We start from the raw sequence: 14,006 nt of genomic DNA on the forward strand, positions 1-14,006 counted from the left end.
TGACGTATTGATTATTTAATTAATACTGTCAAATGTCACATGTCAAAATATGACAGAAGAATGTCTGCACGTCTGCCTTTCACGCAATGATATAGTGACATTTCATGGATAGCTCACGACAGTATAACGAAATCGAGTCCAAAAAGTTTTCGTTTTTTTCGAAAATAAAATATGTACATACTGATTTTCTTGAAATCTTATTTTACCCTTAGTAATTGTGATTTTATTTTAAAAAGTTATCACCTTATTATTTTATTTTGGCTCCATAGTTCACAAACACATTATTGTATATTTACAATATTTATTGCCAAAAAAATTGAGTATAAATACTGACCATGTAACATACTATGAAAACTTGTATAAATTGCTTCACCGAGATTTACTAAACTATTTAAGGTCCACCTGGTTCTGGAACATCATAACTGTCATCATCACCGCACTCTTCTTCCCAATCGTCCGGGACTACGTCTCTGGTTAATTCTACGAGTTGCGTTAAAGGACAAAAGCTTTCACAGCCAGGAACGGTCAATTTGTAGGGAGGAACCAGGGTGGAATTCCTCAAAAACACCTTAAAAATGTACTCTCTTGAGTCAATGTACCATAATAGTAAAAATCGTTGTAAAAAGCACCTCTACTCCATGAACACCAGTTATGTCCTCAGAAAACTCAAGTAGAATAGTTATTCCATAATCTGGGTATTGGCTGTCCCAAACTTTTAACGTCCTCATAAAGTTAACTATGGTGGAATCATGTCCAACGTAAGAAAAGGCTTTTTTAGACTGTTGGGCTAAAGTTCCGTTCAGTTTAGTTTCCCAGTCATTTATGATTTTCTTCAACAGTAAACCTATAAATATACAGTTAAAGGGTGAAATAAATACCACCAAATGTGTGGCAAGCATACCGCCTTTAAGACGATTCATTTTATCGTTCCACGCATTCAGAATGAAGCTAAATATCGTGGGTTCTAACATTTGGTCAGGATAGAACTCCTTAGTCCATTCTGGTAAAGTTAAGTTAAATTCTTCCTAAAAAACATCCACCAAATAATATTCTGCATTGCTGTTTACAAAATACCAGAGATGTTAAACATGATCTAAATAGAAATCTAGCACTTACTTCCGCTTTAAGAGTACTGAAAACGTCCTGCACGTCATCAAAGTCTTCCACGGTATTTCCTGTATATTCAGTCAAACTGTCAAACAGGGGTTGATAGTCACTAAGCAGTTGCTGAATCTCCTGAGAAGCTATCACTAAGTCCCTTTCTATGTGGTAGGCGGCGCAAGGCTTCCGTACGAGCAACAGCTACTGAAACTTCAAACTTCCAAGGCATCGTCCCGACCAAAGACCCCCCAAATCTCCCACCATATCCTGGTTCAAAGGCTCAGCGTACACCGGAATAGGCTGCCAATCCAAATTGCCCCACACTTGTATCGTTTTAGGGGGCCACAACCCAGCGTTTAACAGCAAAGAACTGGCTTTGGTTCGATCGACGTCGGTGCTCTGGGCGTAATACTCATCAGGGGAGTAATAGTCCCCTAAGAAATTCTGATAGCGATTTCGAAGAAACCTCCCAATTTCGTAGACTTCCATTTTTCCTTTCTGTTTTTACGTTAGAGATGTTGATTTATAAAGAAGATTAGAAAAAAAACTTACATTTGTCAGCTGTCCCCAACCCACTGGATAGAGTGAGTCATTAATATGCGGATCAGTAGGATAAGTATCAGCAGGAGTACGGCTACCATGTCTCAAAATCTTCCACAAAAAAAAACAAAAAAAAAATATAGTGGTAATCATACAAATTTTTCTACTTACAATATGCACCATTTTCAAAGTCTTTTCTTCATTATTGGAGGATGTATTCAGGCCCACCACAATGCCAATAGAAACTAGAACCACAACAACACCGAGTGCCATCAAAACGATTTTACTACTTCTTGACAGTCCTTTCTATAAGTAAATGTTGGAAATCGTGCTTCAAAATCCGTATGGTTTACCTGTTTTCTGCGGTTTCTTATTATATACTCTCCGTTACTCATTATTATACAATACCAGGTATCACATGCCCTTACATTCATTAACGAATCATAAATTTTAATTAGTTTCGGTTAAGGTAAACCAGAACAACCCTCATAATCTCATTTTTGGTAGGATTTTGAAACTTACATACCGCAAGCAAGTAGTTTTTTTGGTCGTACCACACCGTGTATGACTTGATCGATTGAAATCAATTAACTGCTATTTAGCATCGATATGAACGCTTACTAGGCAAATTATGGTATGAGTGGACGAGTAAATATAATCAGAGATATTGAAGCAATTAAATGCGGTTACAGGTAGTTTAGTAACGGCATTTACAACCTAAATTACATGGGTATCTGAAGTATTTTTAATTTGCAAGGCCAAGGATAGGCAATTATTGTGAATTACATATATGGAAAATGTATTTTTTTCTTATAGCATAACAAAAATTGGAAAAACAGATATTGTTAATAATAAATTAAAAATAACTATCAGTCAGTTTTCATTTACCCTTGAAAATCAAACACTCTACTAAGTTTAAATAATAATTATTATATAATTAAGCTGCTTTTGTTAATAACTAATAATTATTATAATGTAGTTAAAATAAGATTAAACTCACCATTTTATTGGCTCTTAGCAACGACCTTTTCTCGTTTTTCGATTTAATAAAAATAAACATTCCCCTTTTCTCTCCCTATTTTAGGTCAGTTAGTGATTTCATGTCTTTTTAGTTCAACTTAAACAATATAGATTTCCTTTACTTTGTTTCTGGTGCTGGTTTCGCGATCGACTGGTGGATGATATCTTTATCTTTGTTGTAAAAAATAATGACTATGTAAATTAGATAACCACAATTATTATTACTTTAATGCCATATAAATCTACGTTTGATGTAAACAAAAACGCACGATGCTAAGTTATATATTCAGATAAGAATTTCAGTGTAAACTGGAAAATGTTTACTTTTTCTATTACTATCATATTTCTGCACATTCATACTTAGTTTAGCAAATAATTTCGATTTTTTAATTTTCTAAAATTTTTATGTACAACTTTAATCAAATTCAGATAAGATGTTGAATTATTTTTATAATTTAAACAATGGCAATAAAACCTAAACCTAAAAATTCTATGTTGTGTCAATAATATTTTGTTATGCATCTAACAACTTATATTTTTACGGATCCCATAAATTTGCACAATTATAACAAAAAGTTTACTAGTGTTTTGTTTAATAAATGCAAAGAAAACCATCAAAATACTTTCTTAATTTGAAGACCAAATTTAAACAAAATATCCCAGAATAACAAGAAATTTTCTAGAAATATTTTTTGGTTTACGATTCTCAGTTGAATAGCTGGATGTATGATTTTTCTACAAGTTTATCTCCCTCTGTACATCTCTCGGGTAAATAAACTCTCAAATATACGTAGCTAATAGCAATAATTTATAACATTTAGAGCAAAGTTAAAAAAAAAATATGGCTAGAAATCGAGTTTCTGTATTTTTGAAATCCAATATGTTTCATTATTTTTCCTTTGTCACCCATTTTCCCATATGGAGGAACCTCAAGATACTATAAGAACCCTTCTCTTTGTTTAATCTTAACAACACTCAAACGCTTTAAAAAGCTAGAAAGTGTACACAACAATACAGCCACTGTTTGTAAAATACGCCAAGAGGGCTATTGTTTGACACCAGTCACATTAAACTTGTAAACCAAAATCATTTTAATTCGTATCATTTTTTCTTGTCAAAAATCTTTTAAAATGAATAAAAACCCTGATAAAGTGATTTCACGTAAAGGTGGGTGCAATTCCTAGTGGTTCCCCGAGTTTTTTCTCAGTTTGAGTCAAACATTTACTAACTGTTGATTCCAGATAGTAATTGCAGAATAAGTAAAAATGATCAGGGAAGAAAAGACGTCTCCCGACCTAGAAGTAGGAGTGTTTTTACCAGTTCCAACGTGGGAGATGAGGCGCCCGCGAAGGATTTAATGAAATTTGAGGGCCCCCCTAGCTGGCCTCCTTACGTACCTCAGCCTATCACTGTGAAAAATTACTTTACAGAGGACTTTAATGTGAGTACCACACTTTCAAACCCTACAGTTTTACTTTAGTACATTAAATGTTAGAATTACTACGACAATGATCCTTGTCAGTTAAGTGGTACTGTGATTTCACCCCATGGAGTGATCACTCTTCGTTTGAACGAACGAATTCGTGTGGATATATCACCAGAAAAGGCAGTTAGAGTAGCCAATGCTAAAAATGGAATAGTACTAGCTTTAAGTGCAAGCGGATCGTCTTCCGGGTTGATTCACCCCAATGGACGAGTGTACCAATACGGTTCCAGAGTGGAAATTATGGCCAATGATAGTCAAGGAAATCACAAGTAAGTTCAACTTTTGACTTGTCTTATAAAAGGTACTTTTTGCGATAATGTACCTACCGATTTAAAATTTTGAACTACTGCTTAATCATGACATGTTTATCTCAAATAAGCTGCTTAAAAGGTCTCATCCTGTATAATGCGCTAAGACCACAATTCTTATATTAGTCAACTGAATTTTATAAAGTATCAACCTCTTCTCTACAACATTCAACTCTTCTTGTGCTTAATTAGTATTATTTTTTCAAAGGTTTGCCAAAATGTGGTATAAAGGAGTAAGCTTCAGCAGTATGCAATGCGCTTTGGTGTACTTGGTGGATTCGGCCGGTACCAGAACTACCACGGACTCTTTCAATGATCTATCACTGCATGATTTCACCCTCAACATTTTCTACGAAGATTCGCCTCATTTGGATCAAAATCCATCTCCTACAACTACCACTCAGCTGGTCAATGATGCGGTCAGTGTTCTACAAGCTACCAATTACTGGTATACAGAAGATGGCACTGAAAATTGGATCATCAACAACGTTCGAATTTCGCAAACTGCTGATGGCCTAGTTAGGTAAGTGTCCTTTTGGTAGTAACCTTAAGTTAAAATCAATGTTCTTATGATTATCACAATTTAGAGTGGGAAGAAACGGTAACAAATTCTCTTTGCGTACTTCTCCGACCAACGGTTCAGCATCAATTTCGTCACCCTACATGCACTGTACCGGTTCGATGGGACAGACAAGACATTTGTTTGTGCGAAGAGGTGAAAGGCGCATGCACTATGACGGTTCCACGTTCATTGTGCGTAACGCGGGACATTCGGCCGGTTTCGACGATAAACATCAACTAAAAGTGTACTAAAAATGGCTCGGGCGGGTCAAAACGTCGTTATAGAGTGTATACATAACAGAACTTAACTAAAATGTATTTTCGTGCGATTTTGGTTTACATTGCGTGAATTGTTCCTTATTTGTGACCTGTTCCTCCTAGGGTGAGGTAAATATTAAAGGTCATTAAATTGTTTGTTTTTGATTGTCTTTTTATTTGTCAATAAAGCTTTTTTGCTTTTTAAACCACATTTATTGTAAACTGTCTTTATTTGTTTTTAAGACAACCTTCTGAAGAAGTATCACAAATAAGAATTGGCGTGATTCATCAAAAAAATCCGATTATTTGACATTTTACAGTTTCACGGGACTGTTTACTGAGTTTTGACAGCTCTCAATGTGGCTATATTTTGTTTGTCATTAAACGTCATAGCTAGATCATTTCGTCAAAGTAGTCCACGTTTTTCCAACTACACAAATTAAAAGCTTACTTCTTTTCGACGTTGCCAAAATGACTAATCAAGAGTTTTGGCTTTGGCAACGTTGAAGAGAAAAAATAAAGGTACATTCAAAATTCTGAGAACATTTGTAAAAAAAAAAATTCTCGATAATTACTAAACTTAACTTAGAAATAACTTTTGTTTTGTTAAATCAAATTTATTTACAAAAGTAAGACAACTTTGGCCTTACCACTGACATAAAAATACAACTTCTATCACTTTCAGATCCTTTGGAAACTACCTCAGCTTATCCAAAATGTTTTGTTGTTTTTCTTCAAGTGAGAGGGTTGCAAATTGATGCAAGATTATCTACAATTTAAACCGAAAGGTTACCAGAACCATACCAAAATCATTGGTATATTAAACTTACAGGAACTGGAACATATCCAATAGCTTCAAGTTGTCTAATTTTCATGGCAGTGTGTCCCAAATGAGCGTCCGTGCCGCGAACTACATTATTCCAAGTGAGAACCATAATTGAATACCATTTTTTATTTTCGTTATTTGACTTAACTTTCATCACATCCCCTAGTTGGTATTGGCTTAATTCGGGGGTAGGATTTACGAAAGTTTGAGTATTTAAGTCTTTGCAAACTACTATATCTGTAAAAATAGGCAAAAATCAAAGCAAAATGGGATTTACTACTATATGGGATAGATGTAAATACCTGCTGTAGAAAAGTGAGGCAATAGGTGTTGAACTGATGTACAGTCTTCAGGAAGGATTTTCTTCAACAATTCTATGATATCCAGAAAAAATAAGTCTTTTGTAGATAATTTTTTGTATTGGTCCAGTGAAGGTGGCCAAATCGTGAGCCATTTAACTGCTTTATACCTTACTAAGGGAGGTAATCGATTACCATTGTAATCCGGACATTCAACGTCTATACACGAGTCCAAAGAAAATATTTGTATTGGCAACGCCTTTATGCCTTTACCTTTATGAGAAAATAAATTTATGAATGTTACACACCTTAATGAAATGTAGAAATTACCGTAAGTACTAGTAATAAAGTCCATGTCCAATATCCGGTTCATAAGTTCATAAGAATATTTATTTCTTATACTGAAATAATGCAACGCTGCTGGAAGACATTTTGGATACTGGACCATTTCAGGTATCCTCTCACCTTTGTGAATTTCTTGAAATGCCACTTCAAAAATATCAGGTACGGTTTTTGGATCAAATGTAAACATTGTCAACACATTTAATGATCTTTCTATGTCTTTTAGGCGAAGATTGGGAAAGTTTGCTACCAAATTTTGAGAACATTTTCTAAAAGAACACCCAAAAGAAATTGCTATAATAGCTATAACATAAAAATATAGATTCTGTCTATCATAATAGTCTCTTGAATTTGTACTATTGTTTCTGAAACACCGTGTAGAAGATTGAAAATAGAAAATGAATGAAGTTGAGGGAACAAAGGGTTGCAATGATACTTTCAGCTTGGCCTGCTTACCATATTTAAATTATTTTATACAAAACAGCCTCAATTTATGTATTTTTTTTAATCAATATCCTAAATCATTAGGTAGCACCTGTTTGTTCATTGAGTTTTCCCTTTTATTGTCAAAACAATACTCCAAATGAAATACCTACAATATTTCATTATGTGTCAACATAAAAAAAAAAATAGGTATGCACTAACTTGCAATTATTAGATTTACAATTTTCACTATTTTCAGTGTATAGCTCCCCCTCCCAATTATAAAGTTACCTCAAAACCACCTTGTCTGTCTTAAGAAAATGTACTACTACTAAATGTACTCACTTTTGCCATATTCTAGCAAATACTTCAAATGAAATTTAAACGCTTTTGTAGATAAAAATTTAAGTTATTTCAACACTTGTCATTGGTTTATCTCAATAATGTCAATTTTTCAGTTATTCACCTTAAAACTGCAGGATGAAATGACTGTATACCTGTAGCAACTAAGGCTACATGTAAAATAGCCAACTCTGAAAATCTGTCTAGTTCTGGAAGCAAAGCATCCAACATTTCATTAACTTCATTGGCAAATTTTACTGGGCAAGTGAGACGTAATGCCTGAAAGCTGTAAAATGACTCTATTTCTTTTTTTTTGTTTAACTTATACAAACCTTCATTATAGCTCCTAAAGATATTTCATGAATACCCATAGCATTTGTGGTGACACCATCAATCATTGCTTTTATAATTGCAACTAATTTGATTGTTGAGGTAGTTTTAAAATAGCCCATAGCCACTACTGCTAACTCATCCACATTCATTTCCCAAACTTTATATTGCAATGCATGTTCAAACTCAAAAGGTACACTCATTCGCCTGCATACATTCAACAAAAAAAATACATGAACTAGTTGATCTTTGGTAAGTGTTTCAGCTTTTCTTGTAAGTCTGTCAAGTGCTGAAAAAATATAATCTGCGTTTTTTCCGAGTTGAAGCAGAAAAAAAACATTACTAAATGCTAAAATAGTGTCAATATTCCAATTATGCATTTTCCAGCAACATATATCATCTAGGCAGCTCCATATATCATGAAAGTTATTTGCTTTGAGTCCAAATGATTTTGGATATTCTGACAAGTCCTTTATTAAGTTATATAGCTGTCTGTCAGTCAGCTTCTCACAGTGGTCCATCAGACCATCAGTCAACTTATCAAATCTTTGATCAGAGAGAGCAATGTTGTTTTCAATACAAAACTGCTTTACAGTGGAAAATGTCTGAGAAATTTCAGTAGCACTGCTTTCCCTCCAATTTCTATCTAAGTAACTAGTAAATGAGCCTTCATCATTAATCTCTGTAGAAATAACCAGTTGATTTGTACTGTTAATGCCAATTTTAGACACAATTTGAAAAGCATACAAGTTTTCATGTTGCACAAACTGTCTGCTGTTATTATTTTTCTGAGGACTGATTAGGTGATCAGGTTGAGCCCCTAAAGTTGAATGGTTGGCCTGTATTGAACTGTACAGTTGTTTTCTAAGAAGTTGTGTTCGACTCACTACTGTACACTTACGAATCAATTGGCGCAAAAGCATTTTAACTTAGCTAATGTTATTGGACTTACTCTTGAATATAGAAGGTTTTAGTAACACAGAAGTTCAATTTGTTTATCATAGGTTTTCTTCTAAATGTTTTCAAATTTAAAAAACAACACATAATAAACTTTTTCAATGTGAAAATGTTTGGTTATGTTATGATAAACATCAAAACATCAAAAAAAGGTGCCGTTTTCGTTCGGATAGTGATTTCAGAACCAAACGCGTTATGATTCAAAAGTCACGTGACCTTAATGTGATTTTATAACTATGTTGTCATGTGATTTTGAGATCATAAAGCGTTTGGATCCAAAAAGAAGAGAGATACATTTTCCACAATTTTGACAGTGACAGTTGGTCAGCGTTGCCACAGCTCGCTCGATCGAGCGAGATCTCGCTCGTTTCACACGTAAAAAACTCTCACGCTCCTCTTTGTAAAATCTCGCTCGTTTTCATAATTCTTCCAAATTTTTTGTTTTTTCTACCTAGTTTTCTACTTTGAGCTATCAGGAAAAGAAAAATTCTATTAAAGTCTCAGTCAAAACAAAATTTGTGTTTTTGTCTAGCTCACCGTGTTTCAGACTAATCGACCGTATGACGAAAATTAAAAATTGAAGAAAAGAAGATCATAAAATTTGCTATTTATCTTAACCTCAAATCGAAAAAATTTTATTTTTTGTTTTATTTTATAACAGACTTTTAGTTAGGAAAAAACTACTTTTTGTTGAATTTGTACATTACATTACAATGTAGATGTATGATTCGTTGACATTTGATCTCTCTATCACTGTTTAGAGTATATTTTAATTTATGTTTTGTCTAATTAAAATCAAGTAAAGTAACTGATTTTTTGTTTAATGTTTGTTGTTTTTTATTTTTTGTAACATTTTAACTTACGAGCAGTCCAGCAACGAGCAAACTATTGGCGATATTGGCGTTTGAGGATAAGAAATACGCCCTCTGGTGGTCAAGTTTGAAAAAAATTTTGGGCATCCTAGATTTTTTTCAAAATTGACCATCAGATGGCGTATCGAAACGCCAATTTATCACTGCTGACGCTGACACGCTGTCAGAAGTGTCAGAACAGAACAAACAGACAGGGTTGCCAACCTAGGGTTTTAGACCCTAGATTTAGGGATAAATTTGGAGTCTAGGGGCAAATCTACGGTTCATCATGTTTTAGGGGTTTTTTTAGGGTCTTTTATTTTTGCTTTAATCTAAAATATACCATGGCATAAACATAAACCTTCTTAAAACGATTATAATCTGTGGACACTAATCATTCACCTCCGAAACCACATCAAAGCAATGCATTATTGAACACCCGTTAGCTTGACAAATTTACCTCACAGATCAGCCCGAGCACTACAAATGAGTCAAATAGCTACTGTCACTAACGTCACAATTTCCTATCTAGGGTTTTCTATGGTTATTTGAAAATATTTTAGGGTACTAGAATTTCTGGAGTTGGCAACCCTGCAAACAGAAGAACTGAAAACAGTGGGACAGTATTGTATGAATTAGTTGAATCATCAATTCATGATCTTATCCTTAAAATTTATTTAATTACAACTCTGATTACTGTATAAATATTTTTTAAATTGTTTCAACTTAAATTCGCTAAATTTGACCGATTTATTCTAAAAAAAAATCTCGCTCACTATTTTAAAATCTCGCTCGTTTTCAACAGGAAAACTCGCTCGAAAATATATCAGCTTGTGGCAACACTGCAGTTGGTTCTTTGTTTACGGGGTTTATTTCTATTTTGAGTTTTCTATTTCTGGTTCTGGCATTCTAGCATGGTCTAGCATTCTACCTGGATTTGTTTTTTACAAGGGAATAAGGTCGTTTTGCTCTGCACGCCTTTGGGTTTACTATTCCAAAGGAAAAGAGTGTACATTAGAATTCTTGAGTCTGGTGGAGAAACATGGCAGAAGAAAAGTCACAAACAAAGGTAAATAATAAATTGTGTACACTACAGGCTATTTTCAGTGGGTTTGGGTACTATTTATACCTGGTAATCGTACAGTAGGAACCTTTATTTTTTTGTTAAGCATTATAATAGAACACTTGGTGAAAGAGATACAGTTTCAGAATAATGGTAGGTATGGCAGAAACAAGGTAACTAATCTAGTGGTAGTACTGATGGGGCTACTTTTTGACAATAAAATTTTCTAGAAATGATTATTAAGGTTGCCACATGTTCAACCAAGAATTTACCACATGTTGCCTGGAAGCAGGAAGCATGCTACTTTGGTGTAAAATTATACTTAAACTGCATCTTATTTGCTAAAATGTTAAAGCAAGTCACTTTTATTTTGATAAAAGCATGTACTTGACTTGTAACTTGATCTTTTAGATTTCTGTTATTATTGGATAGTTTCATGAAATGTAGATCTTTAAAGTTGCCTCAGATTCAGATGATAAGGTGATAAGTTTCATTAAACAGTTTACTCTGCTATGTTCTTTGTTCTGAATTGTTCTCAACCATACTTCATACTATTTGATATCTTCCTGCTGTGTTTTTCTCAATTTTTTTTTTGGTTTGAGACACTAGTTTTACCTACTTGCAAGTAATTTTACTACCATAAGGGATGGGCTATAGTTCTGTTTATCTAAAGTGTTGCTAAGTACATCAAGAATTTACCCTTTATGTTCTAGTAATTCAAACAGTCCTTTTTCTTCAATTATAATTTAACCTTAATCTTCCTCATGTATTGGGGTCTGAATTAAAATAATATTAGATTTTTGTTTGTAAATTTTTGTTGTACTTAATATTCAGGGTAATGTGTGGAAAAATGTTGTTTGCTTAATGCTTGTTTTGAAAATGATTTTAAATTTCCACTCTATTGAGTTATTTCTTTGTGTTTGTGCTGAAAAAAACAGCGAAAGTTTTTGAATTTATTATGGATGTCGTTTTCATGCATAGACTGCCATGAGTTACTTTAATTTATAGTAAAACAAACTGTTTTGCAAGGCTATAGCTTTACATACTATTGGTAGAATCCACAATATGAACCAAAGATTGATGTGTGATAGTACTGAAATTATGATACAAACAACTTTATAGTCTACTGGACACTATATCTCAAATTTTTGTCAATGTATTTCCTTTTTCAATGAATTTGGTTATTGGAACAACATTTCTGTGCTTTATAAGCATTTTGGATGGCTTAGTTTTAATATTTAATATGAACAAAACCTAAACAGTTGAAGCATTTTGCTAGAAAGAACTACCAACATTTCCTGTGTCCTCTCTTTTGTTCCAAACTGTTTTGTCACTCATTCTACTATTTTAGCCAATTCTTCCTACAAAACATGACTGGTACCAAACAGACTCAGCTGTTGTAATTACAGTGCTGGTAAAAAACATTAAAGATGATCAGCTAAAAGTATCATTTGCTGAATCAGAAGTTAGTCTACAAATTAATGTGCCTGAGTATGAAGAATGCCATTTGGCTTTTAAACTGGCCCATAAAATTGTACCAGAGCAGTGTGGATACAAACTGTCCCCTACAAAGGTAAAAGCACTGAATTGACATTTATTGTACTTAGATGTACTAGGCTGATTGTGCATTCTAGATTGAAGTTAAATTGAAGAAGACTGAAGGTATTAGATGGGAAAAGTTGGAAGGTGCAGGCACTGAAGAGAAGATTAAAGTAATACCACAAAGTAAGTTTTCCTTTCCTGTTGTTAATGACATAATTGATGCTAATTAAATTGGTTTTAGCTGTTGACATGCCACTTGACCGTCCTCCTTCTTACCCCACCTCAAAGAAGGGGAAAGATTGGAATCAAGTGGAGAAGGAAATCAAAAAACAGGAAGAAGAAGAAAAACCTGAAGGTGAAGAAGCTTTAAACAAACTATTCCAAGATATTTATGGCAGGGGAAGTGATGAGGTCAGGAAAGCAATGAATAAAAGTTATGTAAGTAATAACATACATTTCTTCTAGAGAGTTACTGATTTATGAGGGTTTTTAGCTTGAAAGCGGCGGTACAGTTTTGAGTACCAACTGGAATGAGGTAGCCAAGAAGAAGGTTGATGTGAAACCTCCAGATGGCATGGAATTCAAAAAATGGGATAGTTAATAATGCTGTTTGTGAAGTGAGTGTATGATGATATTATTTGTATTTTATTATAAAAGATATTGTAGAAACTGTGTACATGAGTAGTAGTGTAATTTTATGAAGCCCAATACAAGTGCTGAATTTATAAAAAATTAAAATAAATGTGTTTTTAATATAATTCAAATTATAGCAGGCAGTAATACAATTTTACTGTTAGTGATGGGTCAAAGTAGGTGAATTACCAATTTTACTTCTGTATAGTAGTTGAATTACTCTAATCAATTTAACTACACACAAATCGATTAACTAGGTACTTCAAAATAAGTTAAATAATGTACTACATAATTAGTTATTGGCAATCTTGTCTTAGTTTTGAAAAATAACCATTCTGAAGCCGTCGAGGGCAAAATGTCCCTCTTTTCAGCGCAAAATGTTCCGGTTTTCGTAGAACATTAAATTCCCTACAATTTTTGCGCCCTAACATTTTTCTGAATTTTGCTATGTGGCCGAGTTACTGGGGTTTGAAGTTACGTAAGTAGACATTCGGAAACTCTGCGCTCACTAAACTTTCATAAGCAAATATCTCCCTTCTGATGCTCTTAAGGACAAAATGTCACTCTAAGCTTTTGGTAGAAAATTAAGCTACAATTGTTGCTGAATTCTGACAAGGCAAAAAAATACAGAAGGTTGAAATTGTTTTTCAGAGACTCGCAGATCTTGTTTCACTTTTCGGAAAATAACTCTTCTGACGTCCGTAAGGGCAAATGTCCCTCTTAGGTTTTCGTAGAACATTAAATTCCCTACAATTTTTGGCCCCTAACATTTTCCTGAATTTTGCCATGTTGCCGAGTTTTGGAGGTTTGAAGTTTTGTAAGTTAGACATTCAGATACTTTACGCTCACTAAACATTCCTAAGCAAATATCTCCTTTCTGAGGCTCTTAAGGACTAATTGTTTTTCTAAGGTTTTAGTAGAGAACTAAACTAGCTATAATTTTTCCCTATAGACTTTTTCTTAATTCTGTCAAGGCAAAAAAGGACAGTAGATTGAAACTGTTTTTTAGGGACTCACAGGTCTTGTTCCCTACAATTGATAGAAATATAATAAAAATAATTTAGAGCACAAGAAACTTAATTAGAGCAAAAACAAATCGTATTTCTTTCAGTTAAAACAAAGTA

The 14,006-nt window shown here is 33.7% G+C and overlaps 4 protein-coding genes across 8 annotated transcripts; 2 read left to right on the forward strand and 2 right to left on the reverse strand.

The window, feature by feature from the left end:
* Positions 1-281: 281 nt before the first annotated feature.
* LOC145726442 (testicular acid phosphatase homolog) lies at positions 282-2,836 on the reverse strand. 3 transcript variants are annotated; one of them, XM_081975506.1, is made up of 8 exons: positions 2,642-2,836; positions 1,813-1,947; positions 1,654-1,752; positions 1,363-1,599; positions 1,117-1,302; positions 902-1,025; positions 630-844; positions 282-568 (listed from the first exon to the last, which is right to left on the reverse strand). In XM_081975506.1, exons 1-8 carry the CDS (start codon positions 2,699-2,701, stop codon positions 392-394), a joined length of 1,233 nt encoding a protein of 410 aa, XP_081831632.1. In that variant the 5' UTR covers positions 2,702-2,836; the 3' UTR covers positions 282-391. The 3 variants fall into 3 exon arrangements, with proteins under 3 accessions (XP_081831632.1, XP_081831633.1, XP_081831631.1); XM_081975507.1 differs by having other exon boundaries at positions 1,813-1,886; positions 2,642-2,796; XM_081975505.1 differs by lacking the exon at positions 2,642-2,836 and adding an exon at positions 1,995-2,503.
* Positions 2,837-3,675: 839 nt separating this feature from the next.
* On the forward strand, positions 3,676-5,437 carry fest (wurstfest). The gene is made up of 5 exons (XM_081975508.1): positions 3,676-3,828; positions 3,903-4,102; positions 4,157-4,416; positions 4,664-4,978; positions 5,043-5,437. The coding sequence occupies exons 1-5, from the start codon at positions 3,792-3,794 to the stop codon at positions 5,266-5,268; spliced, it is 1,038 nt and encodes a 345-aa protein (XP_081831634.1). The 5' UTR covers positions 3,676-3,791; the 3' UTR covers positions 5,269-5,437.
* A 433-nt stretch (positions 5,438-5,870) lies between these two features.
* On the reverse strand, positions 5,871-8,932 carry LOC145726437 (FAST kinase domain-containing protein 5, mitochondrial). 2 transcript variants are annotated; one of them, XM_081975495.1, is made up of 7 exons: positions 8,789-8,932; positions 7,839-8,125; positions 7,631-7,785; positions 6,730-7,010; positions 6,403-6,672; positions 6,105-6,337; positions 5,871-6,043 (listed from the first exon to the last, which is right to left on the reverse strand). In XM_081975495.1, the coding sequence occupies exons 2-7, from the start codon at positions 8,037-8,039 to the stop codon at positions 5,972-5,974; spliced, it is 1,212 nt and encodes a 403-aa protein (XP_081831621.1). In that variant the 5' UTR covers positions 8,040-8,125; positions 8,789-8,932; the 3' UTR covers positions 5,871-5,971. The 2 variants fall into 2 exon arrangements, with proteins under 2 accessions (XP_081831621.1, XP_081831620.1); XM_081975494.1 differs by having other exon boundaries at positions 7,839-8,923.
* Positions 8,933-10,495: 1,563 nt separating this feature from the next.
* On the forward strand, positions 10,496-12,991 carry Sgt1 (suppressor of G2 allele of skp1). 2 transcript variants are annotated; one of them, XM_081975509.1, is made up of 5 exons: positions 10,496-10,713; positions 12,059-12,280; positions 12,342-12,432; positions 12,491-12,687; positions 12,743-12,991. In XM_081975509.1, exons 1-5 carry the CDS (start codon positions 10,687-10,689, stop codon positions 12,848-12,850), a joined length of 645 nt encoding a protein of 214 aa, XP_081831635.1. In that variant the 5' UTR covers positions 10,496-10,686; the 3' UTR covers positions 12,851-12,991. The 2 variants fall into 2 exon arrangements, with proteins under 2 accessions (XP_081831635.1, XP_081831636.1); XM_081975510.1 differs by lacking the exon at positions 10,496-10,713 and adding an exon at positions 10,836-10,860.
* Positions 12,992-14,006: the final 1,015 nt, after the last annotated feature.

Source organism: Ips typographus, linkage group LG3, assembly GCF_016097725.1.
Source record: "Ips typographus isolate SLU linkage group LG3, UJ_Ityp_2.0, whole genome shotgun sequence".
Classification (NCBI taxonomy): Eukaryota; Metazoa; Arthropoda; class Insecta; order Coleoptera; family Curculionidae; genus Ips; species Ips typographus.